A 13,661-nucleotide genomic window follows, 5' to 3' on the forward strand; every position below is an offset into this window, starting at 1 on the left:
TGATTATGAACACCATCTGGTAATAATAGATCATCAATGGACGCATCTTTATGAGCACCTCCTACAAAAAAGTAGTCTGGGGTAAAAATGGAGTTGTTACCAGACATATTCAATTCACCAGACATTATGAAACAAACAATCTTGTCGGAAAACTCGACCAGAAGACAGCACAATGGTAGTTGCGTTCATATCGATCACTAAGGCGTGCGCTTTTGGCTTTACAGCCGGCCGGGCGGGCGGGCTTCTTCACTTGATTACCAGTTGTTGTAATTATTATGTCTGGAGTGATTGGTATAGATTTGGGTACTGCTGATGCTATTGTTGCATCTGTTGGTAAGGGAGTAGTAGATATTGTACGTAATGAGGTATCTGAGAGGAAGACACCATGTGTCGTTGGTTTTACTGATAAGAACAGATTAATTGGTATTAATGGGGTATAATAATCATCTAATGATATTATTATTATCATCAGGTGAAGCGGCGATGACGTCTATTAAATCTAATTATAAGAATACTTGTCGTAACCCTAAACAACTATTAGGGAGGACATCAATAGATCAAGATGAGGAACTCATTAAGGAGAAGTTCTTCCAGGTATGTGATAATGCTATTGCTGATGATGGTAATAATAATACTAATTACTACTCATGGTAGTACCATCTATATAGGTACTGTTGGATATCGTGTATCATATCTAGGTAAGGAGAGAATATTATCAGCTACAGTGGTAACATCTATGTTGTTATCAAAGCTTAAAGATACTGCTGATGCCTTTACCTCATCAAATAGTAAAGATGTAGTTATTGCTGTACCATCTTACTTCCAAGATGCTCATAGACATGCTATATTGGATGCTGCTCGTATTGCTGGTCTTAATTGTCTACGAGTTATGAATGATTCAACAGCTACTGCATTGGCTTATGGTATATACCGATCTAATGAGTTTAGTGATAATACTCCAACAATAGTAGCATTCACATCTGTTGGTGCATCACATTTTGGTACATCTATCGTTAAGTTTACTAAAGGTCATCTTACTGTACTTGGTGAGGCTATTGATACTACTGTTGGTGGTCGATATATTGATAAGATCCTAATGGAGCATTATAGTCAACAGTTTACTACTAAAACTGGTTTAGATCCCCTTAAGAATGCTAAATCTAGATTTAAGTTGGAAGAGGCTGTTAATAAGGTTAAGAAGATATTATCAGCCAATAATGAGGCCGTATTAGGGATTGAATGCTTGTTGGAGGATGAGGATCTGGTAAGATAATAATAACAAGAATCATATTATCATCATGTCATTGTTTTAGAATGTAGTCGTGACTCGTGATAAGCTCGAGGAACTATGTTCTCCGATGGTTGATAAGATGCAGTCTGTGATGAATAAGGCATTGAAGGAAGCTAACATTACTATTGATGATTTACATTCAGTAGAGATCATTGGTGGTGTATCTAGAGTACCATTCATACAACGTACTATTGTTGATACTCTACATAAGGACTTATCTCGTACTCTTAATGCTGATGAGTGTGTAGCACGAGGATGTGCATTACAAGCCGCTATGTTATCACCCTTGTTCAAGGTTAGGTAATATACATCATGTAACATCATCATCATCAGGCTACCTCATCATAATCTTTTTAGGGACTTTGCCGTTACTGATTTTACTCAACAAGGTATTGAGGTAGCCTGGCAACAGCAGACAACATCTACTACTAATAATGATGATGTTGAAGGATGTTCTTCTATCATCAAGAGGACTGAGGTCTTCCCACCAAGATCTACACTTAATACGGTTAAGATGCTTACCTTCTATCGTAAGGAAGCCTTTGAGCTATGGGCACAATATACCAACAGTGACGACCATGCTGATGATGCATCTCTTGGGAGATATACTATACAAGTACCTCATAATAGTGAGAATGATGAAGGACCTAAGAAGATTAAAGTCCGAGCTAAGCTCAGTCTACATGGTACATTCAGTATTGAGAATGCTATTATGATAGAAGAGGAAGAGTATCAAGTTGTAGAGAAGGAGCGTAGACGACGATCTATTAATAAGGAAACTAATGATGATAATGATGATGAGAATATGGTAGATGCCTCTCCTTCAGCAACTACTACTACTGCCAATGATGATGTGAATATGGAGCCTGCTGAGGTAAAGCACTAATGCTAGTCTCCTGCTCTCCATGCTTAGGAGGGTTATTAGGTTCCTAAGGACAAGGAAGAAGAGTATGAGGAGGTTGAAGTGATGAAGACTAAGACGCGTACCAAGAAGACCGAGATACCCATTATACGTAGGTCCCTATGATGATTACTATAAGATGTTCGAATCCTAGTATAACAGGCTCTCATGTACCTGGTATGTGTGAAGAAAGGCTCATAGCTGCTGAGAATGATGAATCTATGATGAAGAGTGTTGATAGAGAAGTTGCTGATACTGATGAGAGACGTAATGAGCTTGAGAGTTATGTATTCGAGAGCAGGTAATAATAGAAGTAGTAGTTCCACCGATGTTAATTATGGTATTGTAGGGACAAGATAAGTTCACCATCATCTAGATGGTATGAGTATCTTAGTGCAGCCCAGAGAGAAGAATTATCTAATATATTAATGCAGACTGAGGATTGGATATATGATCATTATGAGGTATTATTATTATCCAATATAATAATAATCCTATGACATGCTATCTTATTATTATTCAGGCTACTAAGGCTGAGTACATGGACAAGCTGATAGAGATACGTGCATTAGGAGATGGAGCTGAGAGTCGTGCTATGGAAGCTAGTCTAAGACCTGAGGCAGAGGCTAGAGCACAGGATGTTATACAGAAGTATAGGTCCTTAGCTCAGTCTCCTGATATTGCCTATGCACATATTGCTATTGAAAGGAAACAGTATATATTGGAAGAATGCCATAAACTGGAATCATGGTTATCTCAACAGAAGGCATTACAAGTTAGACAACCTCTTTATCTAGAACCAGTATATACTGTATCACAGCTCAATGATAAGACTGATGCCCTTATCAAGTTGGCTGATGGTATATTGTCTGAGAAGAAGCCTCCATCACCACCACTACCAAAGAAGCAAGAGTCATCCTCTCCTGATCAATCTGGTACATCAGTACCACCCGAAGCTATTGTTGAAGAACCTGATAATGTTGATGATGAGGTCTCCCCCAAGGATATGGATGTTGATTAGATACAGTGCAGCAATGGCATTTATATACCAATAACGCTAGATCGTGGTCATCTACAACAACTACTACCACGACAAGAAGAAGAAGAAGAAGAAACACTGTAAATGATAAGATACCCCTCATTATGATGATGATGATGATGATTATCTCCGTAGTGTGCTGCTACAGTAGTAGTATAAGTCATAGCTTCATCATTCATCATTGAAAGCTTTCATTCAGAAGGTAGTGTTGTAGTTTTAGGGATATCAATGGTATCGATATCATAATCATCATCAAGTTGTTGTTATCATTATCATGCTCAATCTTGATGATGATGATGATATATTATCATCATTCAACACTCCATTAGATGCCTTCTATCATTATTTTCATCAGGATTATATACCTGCTGCTCATCCTGATCTAGTACCAGAACAAGAACACAAAGCGAGTCGACAGCAGCAGCAGCAGTATAATGGGGATTGGTGGAAATGTTTATATCAGACTTTCATTACTCTGGAGAAGTCCTTACGATCAGAGGGTTATACAATATCTAATAATGAAGATGATGATATCGATGAAGTTCATACAAATTCCTTATTGCTCTTGACCTTACCGTATGTGATAGCTGATTCCATGAAGCATTATATAGACTCTACAAACACTAACAACAACAGGACTTCAATGAATCTTATCAAGATTGATACTTACTTAAAACATTTTATCAACATGATAATACATAGACTGAAATTAATAAGTCCCTCATCTCCGTTATTGGGTGTTGGTGATATGATTGATGCTGTTCGAGATGCTAAGATAAGCAGAAGAAAGGAGGAACAGCAGTTGAAGAGGAAATATATAACTAAAGCGTATCATCATGAAGATGATAATGATGAAGAGATAATGAGGGAATGTTATATCTCATTAATCAAGTATTTTACCTTACTATCAGTGGATGAGGATAAGATGCTTGGGATTGAGATTGAGTGTCTCAAGCGACGAGAGTCTGATAATCAATTATTAGAGTCTAATAAAAAATCAACAGAGGAGAAGGATCATGATAAGTAGGTATATCGAGTGTTTTCTTAATTATATATACTCTGGTTTAGTCGACATCCACCTGATAGAAGGAGAAGGATGCCATGGGTTGTACGGTTGGGTACTGGTGATATAGTAGGAAAAGACAGGTTAGAGGTCATGAACGGTGTCTTCAAGTAGTAGCAGTAGTGGGGTAGTAGTGCAGTAATTATATGTTATTATCCTCAGACCTGATATACCAATGCCTACTATGACACTCGATGAATGGGCTGCAATAGAACAACAGAATATGATGAAATCCGAAACCATCAATGATGATGATGGTATATCTTCGGGTAAGGAGGAGGAGGAGGAAGAGTTGAAGGCACGTAAATGGGATGATTGGAAAGATGATCATCCAAGAGGTTCTGGCAATAAGATGGCTAATATTGGATAATCACCTAATGTTTCACCAACTACTCATGTTGTGTTGGAAGTACTCCATATGAACACGACACCATCAATCATAATAAAAAGTCTACTACATCATGAAACTCATATGATCAACATCATCATCACTACAGAGTGTAGCTATATGGTAAAACCCTCGATATGAAAAAGTCGAATATTCTGAGGACTGAAAGTCCATGAAAACCTTGGTTTGATTGAACATGAGCAATGAAGACATCATATTCTACGCTTTTTGATATTATTCTCAGACTCTGATGATGAGAATACGTCATTATTCTCATAGTGGATATTAGTATGCTTATGATACTTAGAAGCTTCCTCGCTACCTTTAGTGACATCACCTTGGGTATATGAATGTTTACCAGCACCAGCAAGTTGTCCTTTATCAACAATAAGATATTCATTACGTAAAGGTTTACCATCAAAGAATGCTTCAAGTATCTCAGCAGTACCAGCAGCATAACGTGCTTGAGCAGATAGAGTAGTTCCACTAACATGAGGTGTCATTGCATGATGTGGCATATGTCTCCATGGATGATCTTCAGGTGCAGGTTGAGGAAACCATACATCACCAGCATAACCACCAAGATGACCAGCTTCTAATGATGCTCTAATAGCATCTCTATCACATATCTTACCTCTTGCTGTATTAACTAGATATGCACCACGTTTCATCTTACTTAGTAATGTAGCATCAAAAAGATGTTCTGTTTGAGGATGTAATGGACAATTTATAGTAACAACATCACATACTTTAACCATATCCTCAACAGTTGGATGATAAATAACACCAAGTTCCTTTTCAACATCTTCTGGTAAACGATAATGATCAGTATAATGTAGATGTACATCAAATGGTTTAAGACGCTTAAGAACAGCCTGACCAATTCTACCACCAGCTACAGTACCAATATGCATACCTTCAATATCATATGATCTACTAACACAATCAGCTATATTCCAACCACCTTCAATAACTGTCTTATAACAAGGTATATAGTTACGTACTAGACTTAATATAAGCATCACGACATGTTCACTGACTGATATGGAATTAGAATAGGTAACCTCAGCAACAGTGACATTATTCTGTGCAGCAGCTTCTAGATCAACATGATCAGATCCAATACCAGCAGTAATACATAGTTTTAGCTTGGGTGCCATCTTGAAACGTTTCTCAGTCATATAAGCTGGCCAAAATGGTTGACTTATGATTACAACTGCATCTGATAAATGCTTCTCGAATTCACAATCATCACCATCTTTATCAGATGTCACTATAAACTCATAACCATGATCTTCAACTAACTGACGTATACCAAGTTCACCAGATACACAACCAAGTAGAGTACCAGGTTTAAAGTGTATACCTTTAGTAGTAGGTGTTGTCTGCCCACCTGGATAGGTACTTATATTGGGTATATCATCACGGGCATATTTAGGAGGATACCCATCTATAGGATCATTATACAGCACACATACGACTTTACCAAGAGTCATCTTAACTGTTTACTACCACCAGCAGCAGCAGTCATGAACATACGCATGTACACCATCATATGGCAGCGGTGGCGACCGCCATAATAATCGACAACTTGCAGCAGCGTCGTCGTCGTCGGCGCCCATCTTCGAGCTCCGTATTGTTTCCATAAATTGCCCCCTGTAATGAAGGTAGCTTTAAAGTCCACTAAGAGCCAGCAACAGCAGCAGCAGCATGGGATGGTCTTCTTCTTCTTCCTTGCTTATTCCATGATGATAATAATAAGGTAATGAGTGCCCTCCTCCTCCTCCTTCTTCTTGACTCAGTGGTACATGTTTCTACTGGCCATTGTTATCAGTCTATCCCTTAATGGATGTTATTCCTATGGTGGGCTTAAAGTTAGAAGACCACATACATCACACATAATATTAGGAAAGGGACAGGAGGCAGCAGCAGCAGCAGCAGTAGCTACGATAAAGCGAGTAATGAGTTGTTATTATTATTATTTAGAATCATGATAATTATTGTTATGGTGAAGTATTTGGTATGGATATTAAATTCAATAAAGTATTTGGTAACATTTATGAGGGTGTTGAAGTCCAATGTGGTAATAATCATTGGGTTAAGCTGAATGATGATGATATACTGGCTTATCCTATTATGAGGGATTATCTATTACGTAATAATACTACTACTATTATCATACATACTATTCTGTGATTGTAGATATTGAAGATGCACAGAGTTGTAATGATATATATAATAAGATTCAACAACAGATAGTCTCAATACCAACACCACAGATCTATCATCAACTTGAGGTAGGTATAATAATATTGAGTTATCATCACTAGCAATAATGCAGGTAATGTTTAACATGATGGATAGTATCTGTAATAGTAATTCTATATTACCCCCATACTATGATCCATTATGTCATATTAAACTACCATATACGGATGGTGAAGTGATATTGAAATACTCTAATAGTAATGGTGGATATATGTTCGATAATGGTGTATGTTATAATACTCCTATCGATGGTAATAAATTTATTACATATTCACGTATAGCTAAGAAGAATACCGCTGATATACCTACTGAGTATATGGGTAAAGCTATGACTTGTGCAGTTATTAGGAATACTATTAATGCATCTATGATGGGAAGTATGATGATATTGAATAGCAGACAAATGGAAGGTATTTGTTCTAAGATTAGGATGTAGATGTATACATGTTCATGTGTTGTTATAATATATGTCGTGTTAAAGTGTTAATACATATAACACAACATATTCCAATCAAGTACTAGAAGGTTTAGATGGTAATGCTGCCGGACCAACTACTCTCCGTTTCAATGGTAAGTTTGTCGATGATATACGTTGTCGTTTGTGGTAACCATCCATAGTAACTGGACCAACCCGTTGTTTATTATATGTTGGAGATATAGATACATAGTCCTTGGTAACTATACAGAATATATGCTACTTGTTGTTAGTGATGGTAGTAGTAGTGATCCTACTTTGTAATTCCTTGGATAATTTAATAAGCTGTTTTTCGAATGATTGATTAGGTGAAGCTTCGGGTCTTGCTTTCTGTACTGCTTCTAATGCATCATCGTATGTATATCGATAATATCTATCACATTCATTATGATGATGATCTTGGTAGTAGTGATAATAGTATGTATATTACTTTATTAGATAGCTTATAATGATACTAACTGATCTAGATTGACCCCAATTACAATGTACGAGTATCTAATAATAAAACATGTATAAAGCTGTTGTTATAATATATGTATTACATTGCCATCCTCCCTTATCCGACATCTATCTATAAAATTCCATGCAGTATCATACCTATTATAATCTATTATTATTATCTCAGTATTAATATTATATACGTATTACCATATACTTAAACTCTCAGTAGCATTATCTTGCATTGGTATCCTACAATATTCGAACATACCACCCAAGCTTCTTTTATTAATACCCGCATTCACTGAGGACGTGGTAGTAGTATAATAATTGGGTATACCACCCTCTGTTTTAGTTGGTGTACAGTTAAGTATCTAATAATAATACTACTACTCCATATATCATATAGGAATAGTATTACATATCTAATATGATGTTGTCTTAGATTATGCATATCTTTAGCCATAGTTTTATCACCAAAATATAACCAAGGTAATCCAATCTAATAATCATAATAATAATAACAACCAACAATACTATAACTACTATAACTATTACATTCTCTAATGATGTATAGATATCTTCTTCTTTACGATCTTCTAATGTAGTAGTAGTAGACTTCGTTAATACTGTTGCTGTTGCCATGACCCATATACTACTACATTATACATATAGCATATTGAACACAACATAGTGATGATAATGATACTTTAATACTTATCCTTCGTTCATTTCATCAACCCTCTTCATTATCGCCTTTAGTTGGGCGCTCTCACCCATCTTAGATTTCTTCTTAACAACAACATCATCATCATCAATATCCAACCTAATAATAATAATAATGAGTATATAGGCCCTAGGCCAGCAGCAGCATGCCAATCTTGTAAGAATGTTGTTGTTATGATCCTATTACCCCTTATTATTGCCTTCTTCTCCTTGCTTCTTTTTCTTATTATTCCCTCTCATCCTCTTCTTATTCGACATAAAGGTCTCCTTATTCATTCCAACATCATGACCAAAGCCCTGTAATGCTCCATAACCAACATAACATTCATCGTAATCACCACTAGCAAGGAAATCTAAGAATAACATCAACAACTGAATATCGAGTACTATAGTATAGGATACCTACCTCCTCCTCCTCCTCTGCTACTCCCCAGCTTAGTATCCTCATCCTTCTTATTCTCTATCCTTTTAGCCAAGGCTGACTGTACTGCTTGAGTAAGTCTCGTAGCTGCTGCTACTGATAATAATAAGATATATGGGATAATAATCCACAAGGACCAATCACCTTCATCAATTCCATCATCATCATCATTACGATTATCATCATCCTTAAAATAGTTCCGTGACATCATACTATCAGATGTAATCCATTGATGAGTAGTAGTAGGCTATAATAATAGGATAATGAGTAGTAATAAGGAAGTCCCATATACTACCTTGTTATTATCCTCACCATCACCTTTATTTACCTCCTCATTGGTGAATATATCAACATCATTATCCACAGGTTCCATAGGTCGACTACCAGTGTTGTTATTATATAGTAATGTGCATGAATACTATTACTACCGTTCCTTATTCATCATTATCTCAGACTCTCCAACACATGATGATGATAAAGGATTGTTACTCTCTACTGGTAATGTGTTAACAATACCTCGACGATGATAACCCGTCGTCTTCTTACGTAACATAGCAGCAATCATCTCTGTTGATATCTCTTCATTATATCTAATCCATTATATATAGCTATTATCAGTACTACTACTACCTAGCAACATATAACTTAGTATCCCCATCCTCATCCTCATTATCTTGTATTGGTTGATAAACTTCCATTGGTATTACTTCTTCAACATCATTAGGATCAATATTCATATTATATACACATTTACCATTTAAGAATCTACTACCAATACTACCCTTCTACTATCATACTACTACCTATTACTACTTCCTAGAAGAACCCTTTATCTTAGTATTCAATGGCATATGACCAATCTGTATAGTCTGTTTATGTATGATAATAGGAATACCGTGTCTATTAGGGTGTAGTTGTCCAGGGCCAAATAACGATCTACATAATAACCCTAGTATATATTACTACTAACATCATTACTATTACCTTGCTATACTCCTACCCATACATGTAGTTATACCACTACTACTACTATTAGGTATAGATTGTTGAGTAGTAGTAGTATTATCCTCTGCCTTCGGCTCGGTTTGATTGTTGTTGTTCCTTATTTGTTCCTTAATCCTATTAGCTAATTGTATATCCAACCCTTTTACTAAATGAGTAGTAGCCTCATCACCACCAAGATACATAGATTCCTCAACAGTTAATTTATTATACTTATCCCAATCAGCTTCAGCAGCATTAACCTCATTAGATACACCTAATAACTACTATAATAATGTTCCCATCCTATTATTATTATTATTACATACCTTTCCGTCTCTCCATAACTCTATCCCTATAACCTAGACCTTCTATATCGAATGATTCCTTATCCTTTTCATGTTGTCCATGCTGCTCCTGCTGATGATGATCATTATCTAACTTAGCCTTATTGATAGCTCTCTGTCTCAGACGATACCTATAATAAACTATCATAATAGTATTAATAATGATAGTAGTACTATTACTTCTCTTTCTTCTTAGCTTGTATTAACTTCTTCTTAGTATTAGCCTCCTCATCTGCCTTACTCTGCTCTAGTAACTTAGCACGGAAGGCCTCATTACTAGATATCATCGTCACCACATATCACGGTGATGATGATGGTGATCACCATGACAAAAATGTTAGGATATTTCAAGATGCTATAAGATTTCAAGATATACTCCTATTCATAGTGATAATACTCCTACTCTGATGAGTTAAGTTGGCTTAGCTATTATTACTATCAATGTGTATCCCTTCATCAGCCTACTATATCGTCGTCGTATTATACCTATATATAGTTAAGAGTGGTGATGAGGGGGATATTGTATTATGGCCACCGATCATCGATCATCCTCATATATCTACTACCAATGATGATGATGGTAATAATAATAGCAGTGAGTTATTCATAACAACAATATTGTATTAGCTACACTCGTATATGATACTACTCAGAGGTCTAGATCATCATCATCACCATCCCTATCCATTACGACCAATCTAGGTAATAATAGATTATAGAGCCAATATTACTATTCCTTCATACTAGGTAATTGGATAAAGTGTGCCAATATTACAGGGGATTATTGTACTTGTAATGGTAATATAAGACTTGGATATTTCCCTAAGGGAATGTAATATAATAATAGTATACAAGGGATAAGTGTTATTATAGTTACACTAGACCAATAACATCAGCATCATCATATGGTGGATCAAATTGTACATATACAACATTACGTGATGGTCTATGGTCATCATTACAAGTAGAGCAGAGAAGAGGAAGAAGAGGTAAGAAGAAGAACAATAGTAGTGATAAGAACTAAGTGTGAAGAGCTATAGGTGCTTGTGAATGTCGTAGAGCATTAAGATATAATATTATATCAAATGCTGGTGGCCTTCTTCTTTATCATAATATATATAGAGGAGTAGTTATCATGATGAATAAGTACAGTATAAAGAAGGAGGAGGATAACAACACTATATGGTAATAGTAGTAGTACTACTACTGCTGTTGTTAGTAATTGTAATATCATTAGGAGTTATATACCATCAACGGGTCACTTGATTAACAATGGTAAATGCCTTACTGCTAAACCCCCATCATTATCAGATGGATGGTCTACCTCATCCTACCTGCCTTGGCATGTAAGCTTCTATTGTTATTATTACGTATCCTTGTTGGTAGTAGGTTGTTACTGATATATGCTCTAATATAGTGAATAAAGCATCAAGGCAAGCATGGGATGTTGTTGATATAGCATATCCTCTAACCATGAATAGGAGGATTAGATTGAGGTATTCCTCGGATATTGGTCAACGATGTCTTCAAGTACTAACAACAACAACAACAACAACAACAAGAAGAAGAAGAACACTTCATACTCCTCATCATCTAGAAGCTGTATTATGTGGTGATGTTACTCTAGATCCCAAGGATTGGTCTCTATTCACACCATTAATACTACATCATCATCATCCATCTGGTAGTAGTAATAGTAGATATCATTATTAAAAGTAGCATTAATAAAGTCAGATAATACATGGGTAATATGTCGAGATGGTACATGCTCTGAATGTATTAATAACGGGGAGATTAGATATAATACATTTAATGGTCAAAATGATGATGATGATGGAGTAACAAATCCTATACCATTATTCATGTCATCGTCATCATCATCATGGAATGCTGCTAATAATAACAACAACACTGTTACTAGTACTATGAATACTCAATGTAACTTGGATAGTATAAGAAGGATAGCCATCCCTGAGGTAGTAATAATAACAGCGGTATTATATATCCGTATTATATGATGATAGATACATGTATCAGTTGATGAATATATCAATGCTGGTGGTCATGCTCATCATCATAGTGGTTCTATAGGATGCTGGTGCCAAGAATTCCATAGTAAGTGTTATTACTATTACTACTCTACTATATTCATGATCGTGATATCGAGTTAGGTATACCCCAACGTTTGTTGACTAGATCAGGACTACATCACATGAATCTAGCATATCTACAGCAATTTAATAAAGGATCTATCACTACATCACATTACACAGATAATAATGATGACATTATCGATAACAAGAAGATGAAGAACATGTTTAATAAGAGGTAATACTAGTTGTAATACTATTAGTAGGAGTATTAACAGCACTACTTGTATTACTGTGTGTATAATAGTAGAGTTCTTTAGAAATATCATCAACGGAGAACTAGGGGATACTACATATGATGATCTACCTACTTGTGAATCTAATACTGATGTAATAATAATACTACTATACTAAGGCAGTATTATTATTATTCTTGTTATAGGGATGTACTTATGAGGAAGTACTGATAGCTAACTCTAGGATGCACTATTCTAGTAGTATGGCAATGAGTCTGGTATTAAGATCATATATTATCTATCACATCATGTACATGATAATAATAATACACTAATACGTGTTATACCATCACTACTACTACTTGTGTTATCCTCCTTACTGGACATCTTTCATGATCCTCTTTATAGTTGTTAAGATGAGTAATATTCCATCTAGTAGAGGTAAGCTTCCATCCCGTCCAACTACTACTAATCGAGGGACTACTCCCACCACAACCCCACAACAGAGAGGTATTATAGCAGCACCACCGCCTAAGCAACATCATCAACAACAACATAGTAATAATAATAAGCACAACTGGAGTAGAAGTGCTGTATAATATTATTCAGAGCCTAGTGTCGTAGTAGCAGGTGGTGAAGTATGGGGTAATAATAACAGGAATAATAATACATGGGCAGCTAGAGCAGCAGCAGCAGCAACAGCAGGAGGAGCATCTAGTAGTAATAAGAGGTTAACAACATCCCCTACTACTCAAGGGAACACTACTACTACTACTCACCAACAACAAGTAACTCCTCCTACATCTACAACGATGCTGATGCCGCAAACGACGACATTCAATGCTAAGGAGGCTGCAGAGTTCTTACATAAGAGTAAGAAGATAGTAGTAATAATAGTTGATAGTAGTAATACTGGTAGGATATGATGCCACTAATGAGAGGTATATAGCATGGAGTCAGTTAGCAGAAAATAGTAGAAGGAAACAACAGCAAGGAG

General features: G+C 36.0%; 6 protein-coding genes across 6 annotated transcripts in view; 2 read left to right on the forward strand and 4 right to left on the reverse strand.

Annotated features, from left to right (window-relative positions):
* Positions 1-125, reverse strand: part of Pmar_PMAR029272 (TATA-box factor binding protein, putative) — a gene marked incomplete at both ends in the record, with an annotated part of 977 nt that extends 852 nt beyond the window's left edge. The window contains one exon of the mRNA XM_002782365.1: positions 101-125. Within this exon, the coding sequence (XP_002782411.1) occupies positions 101-125 (25 nt within the window). The remainder of the gene's footprint in view (positions 1-100) is intronic.
* A 132-nt stretch (positions 126-257) lies between these two features.
* Positions 258-3,432, forward strand: Pmar_PMAR029273 (105 kDa heat shock protein 1, putative). Its single transcript, XM_002782366.1, has 9 exons — positions 258-423; positions 473-622; positions 669-1,264; positions 1,314-1,591; positions 1,649-2,165; positions 2,217-2,304; positions 2,355-2,493; positions 2,542-2,656; positions 2,716-3,432. The coding sequence occupies exons 1-9, from the start codon at positions 276-278 to the stop codon at positions 3,211-3,213; spliced, it is 2,529 nt and encodes an 842-aa protein (XP_002782412.1). The 5' UTR covers positions 258-275; the 3' UTR covers positions 3,214-3,432.
* Positions 3,433-3,794: 362 nt separating this feature from the next.
* Positions 3,795-4,664, forward strand: Pmar_PMAR029274 (immunoglobulin-binding protein 1, putative; the record flags this gene model as incomplete). Its single annotated transcript, XM_002782367.1, has 3 exons — positions 3,795-4,254; positions 4,300-4,404; positions 4,457-4,664. Exons 1-3 carry the CDS (start codon positions 3,827-3,829, stop codon positions 4,662-4,664), a joined length of 741 nt encoding a protein of 246 aa, XP_002782413.1. The 5' UTR covers positions 3,795-3,826.
* A 71-nt stretch (positions 4,665-4,735) lies between these two features.
* Positions 4,736-6,181, reverse strand: Pmar_PMAR029275 (Formate dehydrogenase, putative). Its single transcript, XM_002782368.1, has one exon. The coding sequence runs from the start codon at positions 6,176-6,178 to the stop codon at positions 4,895-4,897; it is 1,284 nt and encodes a 427-aa protein (XP_002782414.1). The 5' UTR covers positions 6,179-6,181; the 3' UTR covers positions 4,736-4,894.
* Positions 6,182-7,644: 1,463 nt separating this feature from the next.
* Positions 7,645-8,508, reverse strand: Pmar_PMAR029276 (dual specificity protein phosphatase, putative; the record flags this gene model as incomplete). Its single annotated transcript, XM_002782369.1, has 6 exons — positions 7,645-7,798; positions 7,856-7,920; positions 7,968-8,022; positions 8,074-8,237; positions 8,285-8,365; positions 8,422-8,508. The coding sequence occupies 6 exons, from the start codon at positions 8,506-8,508 to the stop codon at positions 7,645-7,647; spliced, it is 606 nt and encodes a 201-aa protein (XP_002782415.1).
* Positions 8,509-8,580: 72 nt separating this feature from the next.
* On the reverse strand, positions 8,581-10,625 carry Pmar_PMAR029277 (conserved hypothetical protein; the record flags this gene model as incomplete). Its single annotated transcript, XM_002782370.1, has 11 exons — positions 8,581-8,689; positions 8,777-8,942; positions 8,996-9,106; positions 9,155-9,257; positions 9,306-9,390; positions 9,439-9,600; positions 9,641-9,775; positions 9,824-9,946; positions 9,995-10,268; positions 10,321-10,469; positions 10,519-10,625. 11 exons carry the CDS (start codon positions 10,623-10,625, stop codon positions 8,581-8,583), a joined length of 1,524 nt encoding a protein of 507 aa, XP_002782416.1.
* Between the last annotated feature and the right edge of the window lie 3,036 nt (positions 10,626-13,661).

This window comes from Perkinsus marinus (genome assembly GCF_000006405.1).
Source record: "Perkinsus marinus ATCC 50983 genomic scaffold scf_1104296939758, whole genome shotgun sequence".
NCBI lineage: Eukaryota > Perkinsozoa > Perkinsida > Perkinsidae > Perkinsus > Perkinsus marinus.